The 25,705-nt window shown below is 35.3% G+C and overlaps 1 protein-coding gene across 1 annotated transcript in view; it reads right to left on the minus strand.

The window, feature by feature from the left end:
* Positions 1 to 25,705, minus strand: part of LOC121356707 (sodium channel protein type 1 subunit alpha) — a 61,110-nt gene that overhangs the window by 18,361 nt on the left and 17,044 nt on the right. The window contains exons 6-19 of the mRNA XM_041473403.1: positions 24,603 to 24,666; positions 24,090 to 24,231; positions 23,736 to 23,942; positions 22,982 to 23,287; positions 21,844 to 22,224; positions 20,537 to 20,669; positions 19,452 to 19,690; positions 17,009 to 17,182; positions 16,023 to 16,379; positions 14,837 to 15,319; positions 11,879 to 11,996; positions 10,298 to 10,452; positions 7,354 to 7,527; positions 4,709 to 4,831 (exon numbers count right to left, since the gene is read on the minus strand). Of these exons, the coding sequence (XP_041329337.1) occupies positions 4,709 to 4,831; positions 7,354 to 7,527; positions 10,298 to 10,452; positions 11,879 to 11,996; positions 14,837 to 15,319; positions 16,023 to 16,379; positions 17,009 to 17,182; positions 19,452 to 19,690; positions 20,537 to 20,669; positions 21,844 to 22,224; positions 22,982 to 23,287; positions 23,736 to 23,942; positions 24,090 to 24,231; positions 24,603 to 24,666 (3,056 nt within the window). The remainder of the gene's footprint in view (positions 1 to 4,708; positions 4,832 to 7,353; positions 7,528 to 10,297; positions 10,453 to 11,878; positions 11,997 to 14,836; positions 15,320 to 16,022; positions 16,380 to 17,008; positions 17,183 to 19,451; positions 19,691 to 20,536; positions 20,670 to 21,843; positions 22,225 to 22,981; positions 23,288 to 23,735; positions 23,943 to 24,089; positions 24,232 to 24,602; positions 24,667 to 25,705) is intronic.

Consider the following 25,705-nt stretch of genomic DNA (forward strand, 5'->3'; position numbering starts at 1 on the left):
GTTGCATTAATGAAATGTTATCAACTTTTATGTGCCCTGTAACATTTTCAATTAAAATGCAAACTATATTATGTATCCCATTCAAATTGGTTTGAATTTTGATCCTAACAGTAAGGGTTTTCTGTAAGATACAACAATAAAAAACTGGAAAAACATTGCATAATTTTCAATCATATAGGGTAACTCTTCAAAAGTTCTCACCTTATTGTAGAATTACAGTCTAAAAAAATACTAAGATGTGTTCTGTATGATTTATGAACATCTATATAGAGAGACTTCAAAGTTTATACATTTTTTCATTGCCTTTCAGGAGACACAAAACATCTAATAGACTTTCCTCAAAACTCAAAGTTAATGAATAAGGTCACAGTGCTCAAAAAGTCCTTCTGAGTGCATGGTGTTTAGATCAACAAATTATATTCCTCCATTTTTAAGAGAAATTTGCAGAAAATGTTCACTCAATTCATTGAGAGTGAATACATAATTCTTAAGTGGGAGATGAGATGCTAAATTTACACTGAATGTGGTTGCTACTGATGCATCATTGACAGTGCAGCTATAAAAACCCCTGCATCAGTGACACCCTCCTGCAGTTTGTGCTTGCATAGGGCTGTAGTTCCAACAAGTGGATTTTGCTAACGATTCTAGTGAATGCAAAATTTTTAGATCACTGACATGTCTCTGCAGGACATTTTTAAACCCTAAGAAAGATAATACTCTTTGTTCTATATTAAGAAAATATTTTTATATAAAATTTTTTATAACTTTTATAAAAAAATTATGAAAATTAGCTTCCAACACAGGCCAAAGAAGACTGAATTCAGATTCCAAGAAGGGATTTTATATGTTATATATTGTGTGTATACACTTGGAATGCTTTACTAAATATAAAATATGAGATGTTTTAAATTACACAAAAAACTTAGACTGTAATTATATAACTGTCTGTAGTTGTGACTATTCAGATCACAGTATTTTGGAGTGTGTTTAATGTATTAAGAGTAATATAAAAAAATTTAAGGTTATTTTAAGTATATTTGGTATAAATTGAGTAACAGGGTAAAGCATAGGTCTTTCCAAAATAATATAAAAGTCAGATTCAAATTTTTAAAGAAAGCCAATTTTTATCTCAGTTAAAAAAGCAAGAAAATAATCTTAAAATAGCTGAGAAAAATACTCGTTTGCTCATTCTCATGCTTTTTCTTTAATATTGAAATTTCAAAGAATTCTTTCCAAAGATTTAAAGCAATTGAGAAGCAGTGGAGGATGAACATATAGAATCTACTTTTCCTGGTACTGGGATTTGCAGATGAGGTTTTCTCTCCTCCTAACCCTTGATATGCATGTAGTGATTAGTCAGACTGTACTCATTAAGGGTAGAAAAGGGGGAAATACTGTACCCACAATAGAGGTAAGGGGAGGAACCAGTGGTCCACCCCATCCAAGCTGAAACGTATCCTATATGAAATAGAAATATACAGCCTGTTATTAGTTGTGAATCTGTAATGACAGACACTTGATGCTATGTTTTATAACTCAATTATATGAGAAATCTTTCTTTCATACTAATGAAGTTTTGAGTACTCTTGAAAATGCCTCATTGCCACTTTCCTGGTAAGGGAATCTAAGGAATAGCCATTGAATTTTAGAGGAGATTTAAAACATCAAATAGTCTAATTTAGATTTAAAAAGTTATTAAATTGGACTGGAAATTTGAAATACAGTAAATGTTTAAAGCCATCAGCCAGAAATATGCATAAGGCATGCAAAACTGAAAGTGCAAGTGGATTTCAGATTGTTTGCTGCCTTCTACTATTTCTCTAATAAATCAAGCACGGCATGACATGCTTTATTTTGTGAAGTCAGACACAAATGCATGCTTTATTGTCACTTAATTCTCTAACTCAGCAAAGCAAATGTACTCCATATTCTACATTTTCAAGTAGCATACCAGTTCAGAACTAGCGCAAAAGCATTATACTGCAAGTACTAAAAAGCTAAACAAAAAGCAATGGGTATATTCAAATCTCAGTTTGCAGCTACTTCTGCTTAGTACATACACTAATTGAGATGAGAATATAAACCCTAAGACAGAAATTTAAATTAAATTAAAGCAATCCTTTACTTTGCCTTCCAGCATCTGGGTGGAGTTAGTTTTGAGATTCAATATAGAAAGTATTCAAATTTCTCAAAATTCAGTATACTAGCAGATATTCTAAATGCCTTTAATATGGCAGAATTCACTTCTGTGCTTAAGGCAAGCTATAGATCACCTGTACCCTATTTTGGTGCAAGTGATTCATATATCTTATACTCACTTTGGAAAGAGAATTATGAAACAGCACAATTATAAAATTAATTGTAACTAAAGAGTATAGCTGAAGACTTCTAAGAATGTAACTTAAAATCTGAAGTGTGTTTCATATTTAGGCATAACAGAATATTCATTAGTTTGTACTGACTGTGTAAAATGCTGCACTCTTCCAATTCACCAGAATGAGAAACTTGTTTAAGAGAAATATTGATTGAATTGAAGTAGTTAAGTACTTGGCAAACTGTTTTACAAAATGATGCAGAGCTTCTTATATCCACAGCCTCTTGTGGAATACTTCAGATATTTTACATTTTCAGTGCATAATTTGCAGTTTTGAGCATGGGTAAACATTAAAATTTAAATACGTGCTGAATAAAAACTCTGTTTTATCACAGCTCAGTGCAGGTATGGGCAATACAAGAAAGCCAAGAGGGCTGCTTTATCTTTGCTTTCTGCTGACAGAATAAAGAGTCTCTTTTTATGAATTCTTATGACATGAACTCGGTTTCTGAGAATACTTTAATTTGACTATAGTCTTATGAGCTGGTCAGTTATTTATTATTTGAATCTTTTTACTGTTTGTGAGTCATTCATAAAGTAATGCCAACAACAGTCAGTGAGCTGTTTTGAATACTTGCCAAGTGCTTTGGAAAAAACCCACTATTTCAGAAGTGCAAGTAGTAACTATAAGGCCTCCATATATTTGGCCAGTCAAACCTGCTAAGTGACTGGAATCAGGTACTCCATTGACTGCCATTAATATTGGAGGATAGAGCTGAAGCCTATTTGCTTCTCCAAGCTTCTCTGTGATTCCTAACCAGTAAATTGCTCATGAATTATTCATGTTGTGTAGCTGAAATTCTATCATATGATTGGGGTCCTGGCAAAGTTTCATAGTTATTCAGCAAGCAGTAGGGGAAAGCAGTAAATAGATTTCAAATAACAGGTACCTTAATAACAGCTTCTTTATGCATCAATATCCTAAATCTTGTAAGTGGAAAATTTACTAAGGTGACCATGTAAAGATACAGAAAAAATGAATAAAACATTTAGCAATCAATTTTAACATCTTTTTAGAAATCTTTTTTCTTCCAATATAATTTTAATAGCTGCATTTTTTTTTCCTTCCTGCATAATATCTGTACTGGTCTCCCAGTCCTCCTGCAGCTGACCAGAACATCATTAAAAACATAAAGCTGACAGCAGTTTCCCAACATTTCTCTGCACAAAACCACATACATTTATCTGAATGTTCATGAACGGTATGTACAAAGAAAGACAAAGAGAAAATGGCTAAATCATATGGTTGCATGTTCTGTGGTACTTGACCAGCTCTTACCCTGCTGAATGTCACTTCGTGAGTTTCATATAAGGAGAAAACTGTTAAAAGTCAATTTGCTGCATGAAGCTGAAATTTATTCATTCAGTAATTGGTTAGCAATGTATTTTCTGCTGCATTCTGAGTGGAGATAGGTAGTCTGCTGAATACAATTTCAGGAAAAGAATCTGAAGCCTCAGTTTCACTTCATTAATCTTATATTTTTTCTAAAGATTTTGCATTGTTTCCTCTTATGTTTCCATGATGCAGGAAAAAGCATTCTCTTAAAGCATATTTAATTGACATGCATATAGAGTTAGTTTGTATTCAGTGGCTTTAAGGAACAGAAGGTATAAACAAATGAAAAAATAAGTCAAAATGCCTTCTTGAGTGAGATGAATAGTAAGCAGGGCCTCTAAATTACTCAGAGTAACAAGAAATAACTTTATATACATTGTATTGAATATTGAATAGAGATTAGTTGAAATAAAAGAAGCATTTGCCTTACAAAAAGAATAACTTCATAGAGGAATCAAATAACTTGATTTGCTTTTTAAGTCAGCCAAACTCAGAAATAGATTTAAACCACTAGTGGATATGAATGTATCTGTAGTATCATTTAATGAAATTCAATGGGGTTAGATTAAAGGGGGTTTATAAAATACAATGAAAAATGAAGAATTTCTAGGAGAAAATACCTTTGTTAACTAATGCTAAATTAGATTCCTGTATACATATTTTGACATATTTATCAGTAAAGAACTCAGTAAAATTGTGTTACATTTTATTTATTATTAGGACTCTGTTAAGAGAGTTCATAGTTGGCAATTTCAAACACTCATATGAAAAACTCCTGAGATTGGCTAGAAAGTAAAGTAACCTTAATGAATATAAGTTCTATGTGATAACTGCACATGGATTTAGGTGAATGGATGAAGCTTTTTGCTTATCTGTTAGTAAAAGATATGCGAGAAAAAGATAGTGCAGCCTTTCTGCATGGACTTGTCATTCCTTGTTGTGCATGCATGTATTCTTTATATGCATGCATAGTTCCAGACACTTTCACGTTGTCTTACCCTCATGCCTTCAAATCGTGACAAAGCTCTTAGAGGTCTCAAAGCTCTTAGTGTCCTAAGGGACTTAATGGCACCAAGTTCAGAGTAACCCAATGCATTTGCTGTTAAGCTAACCAAAGAGACCTATACGAAAACAGGAAAGTAAAAATTATTATATGGTACATTCTACTTTACATACCATAGATGTGAGATATACACTTCGTTAGAAGAGTCTAATTTTGGACCACTTTCTTCAGGAATAGGGAGTCTTTCAAGTTAAAAAAAAAAAAAGAAGAAGAAATAAGCAATATGAAAGGTGAATAGGTAAACAAACAAACAAAAATAACATAAGACAACTAATATCTGGAAACATTAGTACTTCTGAATTTCATCCTTTGCTACTCATCTGAGGACATTTAAAACCACAAAACCGGAATTATATTAATTTCTCCTTTTTACCAATTTAGGTATTGTTCTTATTGTTTCTTTATTTTACAATACTGTTGGGATCAGTAATTGTGGTTGATAATGTCATTTGATTGCTCACAACTGAAAGGGAAGTGATTGAAGTTTGTGTTGAGCTACACGTGGGTCACAGAACAACATTGCTCCTTTGAAAATTGGTAAAAAGGACTATTTTTGTTATAGGCAGTTATACTGACTACTCCTTTTGCCTGAATGCTGAAATTATGAGCTTTACAAGCTGAAATTGACCTGGACTGTGCTGTTTCTAAGACCGTAGTAGAACAGTTCCATAGGTGGAAGAATTTGACAGGCCTTTAAATGTTCCATGTCCCTACATTACCTCAGTGCAAAATACCACAATTCTCCACATTTGCTATGGCTCCTGTCCAAAATATTACTTTCTGTTTGTTTCCCATTTCCCCTAAATGTTCCCTCATTATGCTGTTCTAATTCCTTAACTATTTATTGAGCCAAAAATAGCATAATGTTCTCATATACTCTTTCATTATAAAGAACAACGTATCAGGTAAAGAGAATTCTAGGACTGTGCTCATATTTAAAAACAAGCATTATATTTGCAATTTTTAGCTTTTAAAAGTTAATAGCTTTTCTGAACTTTTCAGCAGCTCTAGCAACCACAAAACTTGATTCTTTTGAAATCTAAGTTTCTTTTCTCCAGCACATTCATCATATTACTGAAAACTTTCAAGTTGTCATAGTCTAAAGGAAAATTAAAGAAAATACCCACGTGTGTAAATTCAGCATATATCATGAACTAATTCAGATACTTGAATACGTACTATACCTTTACATAATGATGTATTCACATTTTCACATTCACAAGATAGCTTGTGTTTGGGATAGTACAATTTAAATAAGGTCAAATATTAGAGAAAATGAGTTAAAAAAATTAACAGCTGCTTCTGCTTGCATGCTTGTTCAAGATTTTTTGTTGTAGGTATCACTTAGGTACCCATTTTGAGAATTTCAATACTAAAGAGCAAAGCGTTTTCCAAGAGAGGGTACTTTCTTTTTATGAAACATGGCCATCTGTAGCTGTACATGTGGAGTTGAATCCTCAATATATTTAAACCACAATGTACACAGATAAAAAATGTGTAAACACCTATAAATAAACAAGGAAAAAAAACAAATTGAAGAAAATTAATTATTCTGATGCTCTAATTTGCCCTTGTGTGATGGGAACATATTGAGAAAATGTTGGATTTTTGGCAATACTTTGGCACAATAAATTCTTGTAATGGTCTCTTTTTGTCTGTTCAGTGTACATTTCTCAGTCATTGAAACCAGGACAAAAGGAATCTTAACTTTAAAACTGAGCTTGTTTTTTGTATATGTTTTACCAGAAATTACTGTCTTGAAAATATAGTGACTGGTTCTGGTTTTGCAGCTCTGTAGAACATAGTATTTGATGTTCACCCAGGGAAATTAATGAGCTGCAGAAACAGTATGCATTCCTACACACTGCAGGTTTTTCCCCCAGGGGGTATACTTAAGATATTCTTCAATGCTCCATAACTGTATCAATGCATCAAGAAATGTTCTCTCCCATTTCACAGCACAGTACCATAGAGCTAGAACTATGAGATACAGCAAAGATTTCAAACATGCCCGTGAAGTCTGCAAGCTCAGTAGTACTTATTGGACTTCAATACTAATTAATCCACACTTCCAGTGCTAGAGGTATATCTTGCTTTCCTTGTGGAGCCCTAATTTTCCATATGCTGAAGTTTGTGGGCATGATGTTCGTTTTCTTGCCAGAGGAGTTTTGATTCAGATGGTTGTCTGGTGGATCAGACACACATCTAAATTCTGGGTTCAACCTAGACCACAGCAGGAGGAATGATGGGTCTGAAGGTGGGAATGAGCATCCCAGGCCAGAATGCAAGGCAGGATGACCTCTTTCAACAGCAGTGTTGGGATAAACTCCCCAGCTGCCTGGGGGCTCCGTGTGAGGTCCTTCTGTCCAGCAGGAGAACTTCCAGTCTCTCTGAACACAGCAAGGCAGTGCCACAAGCATGAAGTGAAAGACAGAGAAACATGGAATTTTTCCAGCTACCTTGCTTTTCAAATTGAAAAGTAAACTAGTTGGCATTAATAGATATTATGGCTGCAGAGAAAGTAAGTTTAAAAATTATCAGAAAATTATAAAAGTGTCACCTAGGAAATGCACTACTTACATCGACAATGAGGAAGTCCAGCCAGCACCAGGCATTAGTAAAATATGTTTGGTAGCCATAGGCCACCCACTTCAGCAGCATTTCCAGAATGAAGATGTAAGTGAAGACCTTGTCAGCATATTCCAGCATGGTCTTGATAGTTTTACGTTGTTCAATATATATGTCTTCAAAAGCCTGTGAGTATAAACATTCAAAGATAGGTTATTTTTTATTACTGCACATGCTTTGGGTTTTAACACAACAAACAAAAAAAGACAACAAAAATATTCAAGAAATGGCAAGGATATGTCATTTCTATCTAATGCTTCTTTTTCTGGTAACTCAGAATATACCTGTTTTTTCCCTATGAAAATACATTTTCCAGCTCACAGGAGGAAGAAGAAGATATTACACAGTAACCACTACACTGGTCAGAGATTTTTTAAAATGTATTTATTTATTTATTGCTGATAGTTAATTATTCTTCTCAGATCATATTGCATATTGACAAAGAGAACTGATTCTGCCAAGTGTTGTGCCTGAACTGAATTCTACTGAGATCATTGGCTTGTATGTAGGTAGACCCAAATACAAAATCCAGGGCCATAGCTGTAAAATTTTGAGGACAATGACAATACAAGCTACCTTTTTTTTTTTTTTTTTAAGTCCTCTGGCTTCCTGAAAATTTAAAGTTCTAAATCTTAAAATAAGTTCTTCCTTTCTTAAAAAAAAAAAAAAAAGTCTTAAATCAATTACCTGCTTTATTATTCACATTTTATGAAATACATAAAATTTCTGAGCTCCTTGCAACGTTATTTACACTTTTTGTGTTCTCATTTTTAGGCAATTGGACAAACAAATAGCTCCTGCTTTTCATAAATTCTTCTTCTTTTTTTTTTCTTTTTCCCTTTAATTGCTTTCATTTTTTTTTTATGGAGACTGACTGATTTTATAAAGCTGAAAAAACTGGAATGATCTGCTAGCTTGCAAAGATTTGGATATTTTTTTATACTAACATTAATTTATACTCAGCCTGCTTTTGAACCACTTGACATCTGTCAGTTCATATGATTAGTGTTTGTATATCAGACATCAAGCTAAGATCTGTGTAATTCTGGTTACTTGCATCAGGCACTGTGGAACCTGGCACTCCTGTGTCGGCTAAAACTGGGAAGTCAGCACTTGCCATGTGCTTTGTACAGGTGGGGGGTGCCAGAGGCTGAGCGAGGAGTGCTCCTGGCAGGGAAGTGTGCCTGCTCCCTGCCCCAGAGCCTGCGGAGTGCTCCTGGCAGGGAAGTGTGCCTGCTCCCTGCCCCAGAGCCTGCGGAGTGCTCCTGGCAGGGAAGTGTGCCTGCTCCCTGCCCCAGAGCCTGCGGAGTGCTCCTGGCAGGGAAATGTGCCTGCTCCCTGCCCCAGAGCCTGCGGAGGGCTGAGCAGGCACCTGCCCCTGCCTGCTGCGTTTCCTGGCTGGGATGACAGTGAGACTTGTCTGGAGCATGGCCTTGGGGTGAATATGGGATGCAGAGCTGGTAGGCACAAAGAGACCTTTTCACTGTCACAAAGGGCTTTAAAGGGAGAGCAGAGTCTCACATCTCCAGAGGCTTGGGCTAATCCATGGTCTTTGAAACGTTTTCACGAAATAAAGGTTCTTTGCATGACACACCTTAGGCTCACAAGCACAAGGTACTAACACTGTGCTATCTTGTCTCAAATTTCCTCTAACTAAAGTTATAAAAATGCACGTTTTTCAGATCTCCTTCCACTACGTTTCTCATTTAAATTTCTTGTCACTGAAGATTTTCTCCACTTAGTTGTATGAACCAAAATTCAATGGTGTAAACTTGATCTTTTTTTGTTATTTGGAGGATTTTAAATGACAGGGAAGGTGTCACACGGCATTGCATAAAGGTTGTTTTTCTAATGGTTGTGTCAATATTAGACCAAAAAAAACCAGAATAATTCTTAGAGATGTAGCTGAAACTAGTGATAGGTATTATCATAAACTGCTAACAGTATTAACAGCATTTTAAAATGTTGGCAGCAGTCTAATTATCTTATAATACCTTTTTGAAACACAATTTTGTTTATTATGTAGGAAGTTAAGTAATTTGCCGAAGGGTAAGTAAATCTGTCAGGGTAGATTCTAGACATACTCTGCATTATCTTACAGCAAATAGTTTGCCTAAGAAACATCACCTCAGTGTATTTATACAGTCTCACTTTGATTTAAAAACTCATCTACAATTTCTTTTTTCTTCATCATTATTTAAATTTTTGAAAAAACATGTTATCATTAGGGTTTATTTAATTTATTGTTATAGATTTTTATTATGGTTGGCTTCTCTTTATTCTGCCCTTGCATGGTTGTTAGAGCAAATTCATGTTTTTGCAGATGTCCCTTCAGTCTACATGAGTATGAGTCAGTAGAAGCTGAATTGTAAATCTAAATAATAAATCCTTATTCTTGGAAAGGAATTAAAACCCCCACGCAGGCTTAGCTTTTTTTGCTGTTGTAGCACACAGCATTTCTAGGACGGCATAAGCCAGCCCTGGCCCTTGCAAGGTGTTTTGAACTGTTTATGCTATTATAATTCCAAACTCTCCACAGTGACAATCCTTTTCCCTGAGCTACATCAGTAAACAGCAGAGAAAGGAGGGAGCACACTCAAATAAGAAAGTTTAGCATGTTCTCTTCTTCACATGTGGTTTCTCTCTGCCTGAGGCGTATCACTGCCACTTCCAGCAATGGAGGTAGGCTCTCTCTAATCACTTATGTCTGTTCTTTTTTCCACATGTTGTTAAGAAGAGACTGGTTTTGCTGTTTTTCCCAAGGCCTGAATAAAATTTAAAATTTAGTCCCACCATTTGAAGCCTTGGAATTGTGTTAAGTTAAAGCAGTGTTAGAAGAGACAATTTTAAGGAGTTTTCTGAAAACATGGAAACATTCTGTTCATGTTTTACTTACCAGAGCTCCGCTACTGAGGAGAATCATAAAGACAATGAAAGTCTCAAACCAGTTGTGTTCAACAATCCTGAAGCAGGTTTTTCTAAGGTTCCACCACTGCTTTCCTCTCCCTTCTTCTATACTTACTTGACAGCACTTGAACCTTCTTACACAGCCTTTAGAACATTGTATGTAATGAGAGGAGGAAAAAAAGGAGAGATTTTGTTGAGTTAATTTTGGTTATGCATTCTGTTAATGATACAATGCTATGTTACTATGCTATTTAGTAAAAAACCACTAGATTTTCACCTAGATAATCTTTTTCTTCAAAGAAAACAATAACATTGAGACAATTGGAATTTTCAGTTAAATGAACAAGTGAGAAGAATTAATTTCTCATTTATCAAGAAGTGCTCAATACAGTGCACACGAAAAGATAAAAGTCCATCAAACACAAAGCCAAATTACAGAATAAAAAATAAGAGTTAAAATATACAAACTCATCCAAATGTCAGGTAGGTTGATGTAGTAAGATATGGGTAAATGATATTAAACCCACCTTCTTTTGTTCAGGATACTCAATTCAGACAATGTTGCATTCATTGCATGAAAAAAAAATCTAAGGCTCTTGTCTGAGTTCTGAGCTTTTCAGTACCAGCTAATTTCTCTAACTTCTGTCCCTAATTTATTTTACACTTTTATGATTTAGCTGCTGATTTTTATGTAGAAAAATATTAGAAATAAATAATGGTATTTTCCATGATAAATCCTAGACTGTTACAGTACTGTCTCTTACAAGTTCAATGTAAATTTCTAAAGAATGATCTGTTTATCATGTCCAGAAGTAATCAAACCTGACAATAGCATTTATTCTCCAATGCCTAAATCTAATTTTTGTTTACAGATACCAAAAATGGCATTTATATCCTTATATTACTGTTTTAAAAAGCATTTCTCTCTCCACCTCCTTCACATGCACACATCCATAAGGTTTCTCCCAAGGAAATGCCATTGGAAAAACATTTATGATCAGATTGGAGTTTAATTGAATTGTGGGCCATTAGAAGGAAGAATGAAAGATGAAGGAGTCCACCAGGTTAGACTGTTTATTCCCCAGGTGGGACACAAGGCTCTTTCTTCTCCTTTTGCCAATTTGTAGAAGATTCATTTAGCATTTTTCACAAGACCATCTAGGTGCAGTTTTTATTTATCACTAAACAGCTATTGTAGCAATGTATACTTTATAAAGCACTTAGATATCTGTGAAGACTATTTTTTAAACTGTGTGTTTACTATCTGTAACTAAACTCTGAAAGTACAGTAACATACTAAAACAAAACTTTCAATACCATATTTTTCTTATTTTAAAAATTGAGATATATTTCCAATAAAATGTTTTCTTAACTGTTTATCCAATACATAGTATAATTATGCTATCAGTTTCCATGTAATATATTATGGACTAAAAGTCCTATTGCTAATAATCAGAGCTTAAACACTAACAAAAGGGCAATGTGATTCATAAATCTTAATACTTAACTTCCATAGAAAATGGCTCTGAATTCTATTAATAATTATTACTAGTGTTTCTCTTCCAAATACCTTCTGTGAAGCAGGCCTCTGGCTCCTGGGCTTCTTCAGGTTCAGCTTCTGGTTGTTCTTCTGCAGGAAGTCCAATATCAACTGTGCTGCCTTCAGATGAACTAGATGAATTTAACTTCTGTAAAGAAAAGAAGCATCACAAATGAACAGTAAATAATTTAAAGGCAAATATTATTTAGTTCTGGAATAAGTAAATTAGACAATGTTTTTGAATGTTCTAGAGTTCAACGTAAGTAAGTTGTTGATAAACATTTGAGAAATTTATACAGGCTGGTTTTCCTTCTGTACTGTATGAATCTATTAAATAGAAGGTGTATCAGTAACAGATCAGACTTCAAATAAAATTGTGCTTTAAACTGAAAAATGTGGGTTATGATAAATCTGAGAAGATTTATGACCACAACAAGCCATAAGTCATAATGATCTCTTGACCTACATAGAAATAATGCAGCTTAAAAAACATACAGGAATTTGTAGTGTCTACATAAAATCAGGTGAGAGGCTAAAAATAACTACATAAATGAGGTGGGAGCTCAGAGGAATGAGGAAAAAAAGCAGAGAAGGCCATACTTCAGGAGTTAGTAAATCCAAATTAAAATTGCTGAAAGTCTAGCTCAAAGTGAGGCAGAATCTGCATACAATAAGGCTGAGGTAGTTTAAGCCTGTAAAAAAAATCAGATTGTGTTTTATCAACAAATTTTCAACAACATGATGAGCATAAAGAGACTGAGGCATAGGTTGGAAACCAAATTAAAAAAAAAATGCACTTAAGCTAATTCTCATCCTAAAAATCCAAAAACTTGTAGGACGTAATGTACAGCTGGAACCTGGTTGCAATCTATGTCTTTGGTATTTTGGCTAAAACTTGGGCAAAATTGTGAAGGAAATATATTTAAACATGTATGGCTAAACAAAATCAGGAAACAACAGCAATATGGATCACTGAGTCTAACTATTATATTCAGCACTGCCAAGACTACTACTAAACCATTTAAAAGATGTGGCACCATGTCCCCAGGTGCCACATCTTTTAAATACCTTCAGGTATGACAATCCAACCACTTCCTTGGGCAGCCTATTCCAGTGCTTGACAATCCTCTCAGGGGAGACATTTCCCCCAATATCCAATCTAAACCTCCCCTAGTGCAACTTGAGGCCATTTCCTCATCCTGTCTCTTCTTGCTTGGGAAGGAGCCTGACCCCCACCTCGCTACAGCCTCCTCCCGGGTTCATCAGTGCCAGGTGGCAGCAGGCCTTTTGGTACTGAGGACAAAAAACCCCAAACACTAACAATAAAACTCTTATTAAAGCAGTGGCAGCAGTAAGTCAGAAGTGTCACGCTTCAATGGGATAAAAGGTAACCCTCTTCCTACAGGTAGCAGCACATCGGCAGACAACTTTCCTAAGCTTTCCTAAACTGAGTCTGTGTCTAAAGAGGATCAATTCTCCCTTGGTCAGTCAGACCAGCTGGTGCCTCTCTGTTTGACTGTGAGCTCTGTGATGGGTTGGAAGACTGGACTGGACAGCACGAAGGTAGTTATGGAGAGTAGATGATATGTCATTGTTTTCTTCTAAAGGTTCTTTGTTTAAATGTTTTATTTTGAAATTCTTCATGCTGTGGGTGGTTCATAATGTGCTGAAAGAAATTTTAAGAATCTTTATTGTAGCGGTGGTTCATAAGCATAAGTCAAATTAATGATAGACATTTTAGCTAATATTTAACAGGAAAATAATTATTAATGCTGCAGATATTAATAAGGAAGTGGGAACAAGAATGTCTCTGAAATAAGTTGCTGTGGGGAGAGGCTGTTTTGTACAGGTCTTCTTTCTTGGAGGAGGATCCAAAAATTGCACTTAGCTAAACACTGAGTTTTTGCTGAGAGCACTAGAGTGCTTTTATACACACTGAAAGGATAGTGATAAGGAGTTCAGCTACCCTAAAATTTGGTGTCTGAAGCACTGGTAGCAATACAACAGGTGGATAGAAGGGGGAAGATGAGCTATCCTGTAAAAAAAAAAAAAATGCATTGCAACGAAAATGGGAACTAGCTGGTTACGACTGAGGTTTCTCAAGTGAGAAAATTAATGTTGTTAAGTGTCTGGAAAGGCAATTTTCTAATTTGTCTAAAATGGCAACAAAGTAAGTCATTGAGGGTGTAGTTGTTTTGCAAATTCTGTCATCGAATCAATTTAAATTATTTTGCTAAAATAGCCACATACAAAAAGTTATGTAATGGAACAGTTATAGCTTTAATATGCTTTTAAAAATTACAGTTCTCAAAAAGGCTTTATATCAATAGTCTGCTTTAGCAGTCCTTTAGCAACAGTTGATGTTTTCATCTGTTGGTACTTTTCAATTTTCACAGCCAAGTGAATTTGAAGTGTTTGGGAGAGTCTATGGTTAAGACTTCTTTTTATGAGAATCTAGGTGTAGAAGAGCTGACAGTTTCAAAATCTAAAAGAATTCATATGTCCAAAGCAATGTCTAAAGGAGTTACATAAACTATTTATACATTTTCTGGTTTATATATGCTTTTTCAAGAGGCAGAGAGAAGATGTATCACACTCCTCATAGGACCCTTTTCACAGAAGGCAAACAAAAATTTCTGGCGGAATAACACTGCAGCTAAGACATTGTCCCCTACAAGCTGTTATAACTACCATGTGGACCATACATAGTTTTTATGGATTGGCTGTCTCCCATTACATGGCCTCTTATCCCCTCGAGGAGGATATAATTTTTTTAACTCTTTCTCACACTTCTGTTCATCAAGAATTAAGTCCTCCTTTATACATTCATTTATGCCTATCTACAAAGAAATGTCAAAATAAATGATTAATAATTGAATACACTGGCTTATGAGAAGTAAAACAAAAAAAACCTAAACAATCAAACAAAATCCCACATAACAAAGACCATCAAAAGATCAGAGAGAAATGCTAAAAATATCTAAATACCTCTTTGCTTTCTTCCAGGTCTGATTCACTACTAAATTCTTCTGTGTTTAGATTTTCAAAGTCGGATTCACCCACAGCAATGGGTACTGTCACAGTGAGGCTTGGGTTGTTTATGAATGACATGTAATCACTCTCATCAATTATGTATTTTTCCACACTGCTGCCTGTGCCTATACCACTGGTGGTTCCATTTGCATCTTTAATATAGTCATGGTCCTTGCTTAGTTCCACGGTTGTATGGTTAGAAATACAGCTATTTTTGTTGTTTAAATCTTCAAGTGGCTTGATTTCATCTAAAGCTTTCTGTTTTTTAACAAAAGCTTTTTGGATGAATTCACGTGCTTTTCTCTTCACATAATCAATGCCTTTCTGCATTCTTGCCACAGCAATCTGGAGATTGTTCATTTCATTATCATCATCTGTCACAGCGAGGTTGTCTGCACTAAATGAGCTCAAGAGCAAGGCCAAAAATAGGTTTAGTACCTGCAGAAAGATGTAGAAAATACGTTCTAGACTTTATTTTAAAAATAACATTTATTTTATTTAAAAATATCTATTATTGACATCAAAGACTGAAATCCCAGTAATTCACCATAACCAAAAAAGTACCCCCAAAAATTTTTCTCTTTTCCACAAAAACCAAGTTTATTTCCCTTAGCTTAGGTCCTGCTCACCATTCAAAAATATTTGTACAACTGACTAATATCTGTAAATGTGCCTTTAAATCCCCATGGTATGTAAATAGTTTGGTGTCAAAGTTTATAATCTAAAAATGGAGCTATCAGATTTGCTGTTCAGCATCATTAAAAAGTTTAACTTATCCCATCACAAAACAGAAATTAGATTATTCAGGTGACTAATCGTATGGTATAAATAATAAAAAAATCCACAGCAAATGGTTTGTAAAGAGCCCATAAACTAAAAGTATTTGGAGCACCAAATATTTTCAAAGGGCCAAAAGAGAAATTAGTCACATTCTTAAGTACCCACTCTGACATTCTCAGGATTTTGACATGGCAGAATATTTTGCTCTCTATCCAAAAAAGCTCTTAAGCTTAACTTTAAACATTTCTTGAAAACACCTGCTTAAGTGCTTTGTTGAAACAGAGCCAGAGCACTTAGTTCACTTCAGGACTGAGACTGCTCTCTTGCCAAATCATTTTTTGTTAACACTTTGATTACTTACCACTAGGTTTCCAATCACCATGACCATCATGAAGACTGTAAGGCACATGGTTTGGCCTGCAACCTCCATGCAGTCCCACATGGTTTCTATCCATTCTCCACACAGCACTCGGAATACAATCAGGAAAGAGTGGAAAAAGTCGTGCATGTGCCAGCGAGGGAGCACACAGTCACTTGCAATTTTGCAGACACATTCCTTGTAGTTTTTCCCAAAGAGCTGCATCCCAACCACAGCGAAAATGAACACGATGATGGCCAGCACCAGGGTCAGATTCCCCAGAGCTCCCACGGAATTACCAATGATTTTTATCAACATATTTAGTGTTGGCCACGATTTTGCCAATTTGAAAACTCGTAACTGGAAGGAAAGAAAAATATTGTTAGGAGAACCAGAAAGATACAAGGATATTTTAAAGTTAATTTGTGGAAGGATATTGCTGCAAAATATGCCTTTAGTTGGAGGGTATGATACCCTCTGGTAGTTGTCCAGAGGGTATCATCTTGTCTAAAAGCATGAAGATGGAAGTTTCCTTCAAGAAAAATTTGTAAAATTGTAATTTGATATTCTCAAAGCATAGCTTTTACTGAAGGCCAAAGAAGCTACTGATTTGAACTTAAAATCTAGGGTTCATCTTTAAAATAATCTGGACAACTTTTCAACTAGTGTTTGTAGAGATCTGTTCCTGTGATGCCAATTGGAGCATAATACCTGTAAAGAGTCAATTTATTTCTGCAGAGTGGGATGTTTAAAGTGTGTATATACAATGGATACATTGGAAATAGGCCCAGGGCACCCACTGCTATCTGTTCGGATCTCTGTCAATTCCCACTGAAGACTGTAAGACACCACAATTAGTAAGGATTTGTGCTAATGAAACTGTCCTCAGGATCGGTATCATGGCAAACATCAAGCAAATTTTTAAGACAAAAATAAAATTATTTTAATGGAGCCACATTGAAAAATCAGTACAATTCAAGTATATTTACCAATCTGAATGACCGAAGAACAGATAGTCCTTCCACATCTGCAAGACCAAGTTCAACCAAGCTAAGGGTTACAATAAAGCCATCAAAAATATTCCAGCCTTCCTGGAAATAATAGTAAGGATCCATTGCAATTATCTTGAGAAACATTTCTGCTGTGAAGATTCCAGTGAAGACCTGAGTTCAAAGGGCAGTTTGTTATTTCAAGGTGAAAGATAATACTCCAGATCTAGTTTAATTCAAGCTATGTCTTATCCAAAAGCAATATTTAAAAATAGTTACATTTACTGCAGTGATTTATCATGCCCACCTTCCCTTAACAAATGTCAGAAAACCAGGTAATTTTTCTATTAATTAAATGTATTACATAAACTTCTGGTTTATGGCATTTAAAGTCCTATTTCAACTTTCTAAGGATGTGGACTTTCTCGCATGCTGTACAAACAATGCCCCAAATTTGATTTTCGGGACACAAACCAGAATGCTTTCCAAGAAATTATATGGTATAGCTCTTTCTTGGTATACAAATTACAAATTAGGCCAAATCTAAAGACTACAGGGGGGCAGCTTCTTGCCTACTATGACCTGCTTATAATTCAGTTTAACAGAGCTGTGATTATTTATGCCAGATTAATAAATGGTGTATTATAATGTACCTTAGTTGATACAGCAACTGAGATACATTATGATGTGCTGAGATGTAACAATTTCCTGAAGCTGAGTAACTTCTACCTGGGTGTGCCCAGAAGCAGCAGCAAAGTTGGTTGGCTCAAACACTTCGATGCCAGGAATAAATAACAGAGTATTTAAGAATGCATTTTAAACAAAGTGCTGCTGGTAGTGGTTTCTCGTCATGAGTTTCTATGCTGAATGAAGTAGGAATTATATTTAAGACCCACCAAAGTAATAACCCTGAGTAGCTTTGAGAGAAGACTTGGGAGAATTTGTTCCAGGATAGGAAGGTACTAAAATCACTGTTAAAAACTGCTCAAGCCCTGCTCTGACAGGTTTTCTGGTTTTGGTTTGGGGTTTTTTTTCTGGTTTTGATAACCCATTTTTCAGCAAGCTGAAAAGAAAATAGGACAGCTAAAGAGAATAATCTAAGTGGGATAATCAGGAGAAAGGAAAGAAGTCTGACTTGCTCTGCCTAGGAACACCAATACTCAAGATAGATTATTACAGTCTTTAAATACACTCTAGATACAAACACCAGAGAGGGAAAGGTTACCAATTTTTAAGATGCAGGATTGGAATCCCTGAAAAAGACATAGCATTGAAATGCTGACAGGTTCCTAACAATCAGAACAGAACAAGAAGCTTTAAAGAGGAGCTACTGGAGCAGAAAACCTCTGAGATCCTCTCTATTGCAGAAGGGGTTTATGCCAGGGAGCCTAAAACTGGAAGAATGTGGTGCTTATAGACAGGTTATCTCACACTCCCTATGTAGTCAGAGGTACACTAAGATTTATATAGAATTTTCTTGGTTGGAAAACAAACCTATAAAATGCTACAATACAAGATTTTAGACTTTATTAGGAAACACAGGTTCAGCATTTCCCTTATATTATTTGAAAATCAGCTGTACAATTTTCTATTCATTCTCCCCCCTAAATTCTATAGTTATTTACATGATCTATTTGTTCCTCATTACAAAACAAGGATTATTAAAAAATCACATTATAAGAAATTAATTCTTAAGGAAGGAGATAAAGTAGGACTGTAGCTGCAGATACTTCTATGTGATCAAACCTGTCAGTTCAAAAGCAGGAGAGCTACAAAAAGTTAACTCATGAAATCTTTAATAATTTATATTCTTGAAGCAGAGAGAAAGGGAGAAAATACAGCTGACAAGACGAGGAAAATATATCTTACTAATTTTCAGAGGATAAAAACAATAAAAAATAGGAGAGGAAAAAGTACGGTGGGATATTTTTTTACATAAAGCATAGAAAGAAAATCCACTTATCCACATAAAAAGAATTTGCACAAGAAAATTCTAGAAATGCTTTTAAAGGGATCTTTTCACTATTGTAAGTTTCTGCTCAGGAAACAGCAATTAAAAACACATTCATAAATTAAAGATTTGTGTTGTATTGATTGAGAAATTAACACTGCATTTATTTGCACAGTGTCTGTTTCATGGAAACAATGAATTTCCTGGTTTAGCAGTTACACAAATCAAACTCTGCTTAAGATGGACTTTACTTAATGTAGCATTGGAGCCAATTTTTAAATTTTTAATTTGATTTTGCAGAACACAGCAGTATATTGATTTTACAGTATCCTAAGCTACATGAGTCAGGGTTGACAGTCAAATTTCCAAAAATGTTCTGATACTCATATCTGAAGGCAAATAAATATCCAAAAAGCTGTTAAAACCTTTTCTTTCTGTTATTACAGGCATATTTCCTTCCAAATAATGAATGTAAAGCCCCAACAAACTTACCAGATTTCCAACTGAAAGTACATTATTGAATTCGTCGGTCATTGGATAATGTTCCATAGCCATAAAGAGTGTATTTAAAACAATGCAAATTGTAATAGCCAGGTCAACAAATGGGTCCATTACCACTAAGTTGACAATATGCTTAACTTTTAACCAATGTGGACTGCAGTCCCAGATCAAGAAAATATTTGCAAATTTATACCAACATGGTGGGCATTTCTGTCTTGATTCTTCAAGTTCTGTGGGGAAAAGAAAGTTTATATATGTAACTATGTGATTTCTCTAACATTCCTCATTCCAATATGAATTGGAATGAGGAATGTTAGAGAAGAATGAAAACAGTCAAGTTTTCAGTCTGTAGTGTCACTGATTAACCTCCTTTAAGCCCCCATTCCACAGGGCTTTTAAGGAAAGCCTTTAAAAATTGCTGTTGGAATATATTTGCTATGTTCAAAGCTTATCTGTCAAGCACAACTTCTTTGTATTACAATCACTATGCCAATAAGTATCAATTTATGAATCAATTTGTATTATGCATTTAATTTTTCCTTGATTACACCTCAGCTTGCTTTTCCCACCTACTGTTCAAGTATGTAAATATTTTTATTCTGAAATTTGTAGCATTTAAGTGAAAATGTTCATTCTGAATTCAAGAAAAAAAACATTTTGATCACCTAGAATAGCTTTACAGAACAATTTAATAAATATAACTCCAAAAATGCACATATATTTTTAAAATAATTCCACATGTTTGAAAAATGTGGAATTATTCAGTGGCTTTTTTGTGTCCAATAATACATTTTAAATTACTGTGCATAAGCATCCACTAAGTTATGACCATGCACATGAGTTAGATGGAGACAAAACAATGAGATAGAAATGCTTCCTTATGTAATAACTTTAATGCTTAGTTATGTAATAACCTTAATAAATAAAGAGCTTTGAATTTACTGATAAATATATGTCAGTTTGTTGGATGTTATCTGTACTTAATCTATTTTAAATCTGTTTTCAAGTTTCAGCTCAAACTTTCAGAAGTCCGCAGGAAAAACAGGATTAAATATTAAGCTGTGCACAGCACACACCTTCCACAGTGTTTGTGAGGATGCTAGCAATACTCATGGCTCTTTCCCTTAAAGCTGGATCCTCCAGGAAGTCCATAGAAACGTGAAAAGAACCTGATATTCTCTTCCTCATTTCTGGTTCTGTCGTGGTGCCCTATAGAGAGAACGACAGTAGGTGAGACCACGTTGAAGATACAATCAGATAAGCAAATACTACATGAGCCTGTTAGTAGTGTCTTAGCTTGGACACGTGCTCCGTGCACTTCATATTTTATCATGTCGGACTTTTATTACTTTTTAGTACCTTTTAAATAATTTTAGAATTCCATTAGGTCAGAGGTCAAGATTGACAGAGAGTTTATTTACTCAATTTTTGCATTTTTTTCTTTAAGATATGAAAGGTCTTTAAACATTTAAACAAATTTAAACAAATGGAAAAGTGTTGAGTTCAAAATACTGCACAAAATTTTGCAAACTGTAATTTTTTTCCTTGCTCCTGTTGACAGCATATTCTACGGTTTGCAACATTATAGTATTTTCTCCTAATCAAACTGTAGCAAGTAAGAAAAGTCTGACTTCCCCATGCTTCCTCATGCTAGTCTTTTTTAGCAGTCTGAGTAGACAAATTTGAACTAAGCAAGAAATTTTTTGGAGACATTTTCTCTTACCTTTGTATGGTAAGAGAATGGCAGCAATATGTGCTGCCAATATGTTCACACAGGCATTTGCATTTTTAGAACTATGTATTGAACTTTGATCTTCCAATGAACTATTTGTTGTCTATCCTAAAATACTCCATCAGTAATGGATGGAAAATATATAAGAATTAGAAATAAATTGTAATAAGGAATTGACAACTTCCTTACATTTTTAACCAGGCGGATAAGGAAGAGTGATATCAAAATTAACTAATAATGCTAATTTTGATAGTGGTAATACAGCATCATATTTATTGCAGTTATATAACATTTTTGTATAATATTTTCCATTGTATGTCAACTACTATAGCTAGACGGACCTTTAGATCAGCTAAAGAAAAGCATGGCACACTAATACAGTGAAGCATAGCATTTTTATGAATGTGTAGGTTATTATTCTATTACTTGGTAACTGTGACTTGCATTTGTTAGTTATGTGAATCTTTGTAAGTAAATGCTTAGCTTGCAAACCTATCTTAGCTGTTTTATTTACTAAAGAGTTAACAAGATGCAGGAGCATTCATAGCTTGACCAACCAGGAAGCATTGCCAAGGGTTCCATTCTGTAGAAAACACTGGCTGGTGCAGTAAGAAAATGCCACCATGCCTGAGCTATTTAAAACTTTCTTACATTGTCATCAGTAGCTGGTTTATCTATTATCACCTCTGGCAGAAGCTGTCCAACAGGCGATGTAGGAACAGATGGTCCACCAACCAGGGAAACCACCCCATTGCAATCCACGGTGCTGTGCATCTTCCCATTCACTGGAAACACTGCCAGCATCCTGGATGACCTACTGGCCTGGCTGATGTTGCTGTTGCGCCGTTCTCCATGCCTGCGCGGCACAAAGAGAGAATCTCTTCTGCTGTCATTGTCTTCAAAAGTGCTGTGCTCATCATCAGCAAAGTCATTTTCTGATCCTACGTCCTTTGCTCGACCTCTGAAGCTGAAAAGACTTGTTCTGCTGTTGCGCCTTGGGGAAAACAGGGAGCCACGAATGCTCAGCAAAGACTGCAGGTAAATAAAATAGTGATTATTAGCTGAAATTCTCAAACTTAGCGCTGTTATTAGATTAGCATTGGTTTTCTTTCTTTCTTAAATAAGAATAACCATATTACCCAGAAGATACACGCTGCTGTGAAATTTTTGCATGTATTTCATTAGAGATATATCTTGCAGATAGAAGTATCACTGTTCATGGATTCTTAAGACAAAACCAGTACTGAACACTCCTTTGTCAGCTGAAGCTGCCAAATAGATTAGTTGCATAGTTCCCACCAAGAAAAAAAAGAAGTCCATACATGCACTTTGTTTCATGTATGAAGGATCTTGCCCATAGTGAACAAACATCATTGTTTGTTCATTGCTCAAACATTGGCTCAAACATCATTGAAACAAGAGGAAAATGTGAGGCTATCATAGCAGAAAAATACTGTAGCATTTTAACAAGTAATATATAATCATGCTGAAAGGAACCCTACATAATCAATCAGAGAATATTTTAATATGATTTCTAAATAATCCCATTAAAAGAACAGAGATATGAGGTTTCATTTAATTCTGAAGGTTTTTTTTACAAAGCAATCTAGCAGCTAGAACACTTCCTCTCAAGCCCTAGCAACACTAATTAAGGTAATAAAAGTATCAGTATTTCATTTGTTTATGCAGTAGCATCATATTACTGTACTTCAGGAAGACTAAAGTAGTTTTGCAACAGCCTATGATGCTTTAAATATATGCTTTTACTAAAAAAAACTATAGGCAATACCTGATGTGGAGAAGAATACTTCTTTTCGTATGTCAGTCTGTTGCCTTCAATAGACAATCGGAAACCTTTCCTTCTGATGCTGTCTTCTGATTCAGACTTGTGAAATTCGTCTTCATCTTTTTCCTCTCCTCCAGACTGTTCTTTCTGTTTCCTTTTTTTCCTTCTATTTCTCCTCTCTTTTGCACTCTTTGAGCTCAATTTTGATGCGTCTGAAGAGCTTTCTGAGAGCCCTCCTGCTTCTCCTGCAGCACTGGGCTCCCTGGACTCTGCAGATGCTGTTACTGCTGCTGCTGCCACCGCTGCTGCCTGCCATGATGCAGAAGGAATTGAGCAAACCATGACCTAACATTTTCCTTTCTTTAATTTACTTATACATACTTTCTACTCCATAAGTCCCAGTTCTTAACACTTTCTATAGGGTATCCTCTCACTAGGTTTTTCTTTTAATTATTATTAATCAGTTGACTCAAGATATGTGTTGGTCATAGACTTCTCTCATCCTTCATGAGTAAATTTTAAATGCAGAAATCTACCAGACTGCACTAATGGCACTAGACTAGAAAAACATAGTGAATAACCTATACCAAGTTTTGAATATACTCTTCTTCAGTGCAGAATAGAAAACCTCTGAGCTAATTCAGTCATTGAAAGACCAACAGGGTGCTTTATATTTCCAGTTTCAGACAGCAGAAGTTGAATATCTCTAGTAAACTCACTTCCTTACAGTCCTGCATTACTACACCATAAACGATACCTGTGCTGCTTCTTGTTGCTTCTTCAGCTGTTCCAGCATCTGTTGAAATTCTGCCTCCTTCTGCTCTGCTTCTTCAAGGGTTGCTTGGTTCTGTTCTTCATAGGCCATGGCAACCACAGCCAGGATCAGGTTGATCAGATAGAAAGAGCCCAGAAAAATCACCAGAACAAAAAATATCATGTATGTCTTCCCAGCAGCACGAAGAGTCTGGAAATAAGAATACATTTATAAGCAAATATATGTTAACAGTTCTGGTTTTCATACTGTTAAAATTCAGATAAGAAAATAGACTCTAGTCCTTTTGCATCACTGATACAAACATATTTGGTCTATTTTTCCTTAAAAATTTCTCACCAATTGATAAAGGTTTTCCCAGAAGTCCTGAGTCATTAGCCGAAACAGGGACAAGAAAGCCCAGCTGAAGGTGTCAAAACTTGTGTAGCCATAGTTGGGGTTTCTGCCAGCTTTCACACAAGTATATCCTTCTGGGCACTGCCTACAAAGACAAACTGGACATTACCTATTTAGTCATTTTAATATTATCAGCTGGATGTCAGTATATTCATATGTGCAGCCAGAACTGCAAAATAACACGTTTTGCCAGGTTTTGTCATCAGGTATTGCTCTTCCTTTACTTATCAGCCAGGCAGGAGCTATACTGATACTAAATTACTCATTCATCATGCAAACACTCGGTTTACCAGTCCACTGAGCTCTGATCAAGAATGCAGGTCTTAAGCCCAGTATAAAAGCCTTTCTTATGTGAAAGGAAGTGGTCACTCAAAATAAGTCCCACGCAAATTGCATATCTATGGAATGTGGATCTAATTTATACACAGTGCAATAACATGATGAAATAGTTCTTACCCAGCATCAGAGCTATTTCCACAAAGCAGAGCATCGTTTTGCCCTTCCAGAAAATAAAAGTGACCTGTTTCAAAAAGAATTTTAAAAAATATAAAATTCAAAACATAGCCATTATCTCTAAAAGTTTTAAGGTGATTTCTGATCCTATTTTAAACAAACAGTGCTATTTTCGCAGGACAACAGCTATAGAGTAAATGACATTATGAATTTCATTAGGCACTATTGCTTACAGCACTCAATGTTAAAATGCCAAAATTTACTAAAAATTCTGTCAAGTGCTTCTCCCTTCTGTGGATTCTCCCTTCTGTCTGATCACTGAACTAAACAATACTTTGTGAAACAACGTACAGTTATTTATTAGAATAATTACAACTGATCTGAAAAAATGATCCCATAATTTCTTCAAAACTTTCTGATCAGTATTGCCAGGGGTTTCAGTTTGTTGCTCACAAGCACTTATCACAGTTATCTAATATGCAAGCCCAAAAACCCACCCAGTTGCCACCTGTGGCTCTGATGGCCATGGGTGTGCACACACTGCAATTGTAGCTCACTGACTGTATGAAGCCCCTGACATACACTTAAATTCAACTCAGACATAATTACTGCAGCAGTCACAGCTTAAGATTTTTAAGAGTACATGACAAAATTTTTGAACACCTTAGTAAAATAAATTGGTTAAGTTCCACCAAATTACCCTGTAACCAATCATACCAATGTCTATACAGTAATGCCGTAGTTAAAGGACATTTTAGATGGTTTAAATAACAAAGACATTGACCTATCTCTTCTTACAAGAACAAAGAGATGAGCAAAACTTTGTGCTTATTAAGATTCATCTTGACTGTATCCTTGAGAAGTGTTTTTCTTTTCTGCTTCAAAGCAGATACCTACAGTCTTGATTGCTGAAGTCTTGATTTTTGGAAGAATTATCACAGGACAAGCTTCTCCTGTAATAACCATCTCGCATTTGGTCACAGGCATAAGGATGTTTTTTATACAGGGTCAGACCATGTGTCACATTTCTGATGGAATCCAAAAGTATTGCCTCAGGTTGTCTGCAAGGACAGGGCAGGGACAATGGCAACGCTCCTCTGAGCACC

The sequence above is a fragment of the Pyrgilauda ruficollis genome, unplaced genomic scaffold (genome assembly GCF_017590135.1).
Source record: "Pyrgilauda ruficollis isolate IOZ18807 unplaced genomic scaffold, ASM1759013v1 scaffold3, whole genome shotgun sequence".
Taxonomy (NCBI): domain Eukaryota; kingdom Metazoa; phylum Chordata; class Aves; order Passeriformes; family Passeridae; genus Pyrgilauda; species Pyrgilauda ruficollis.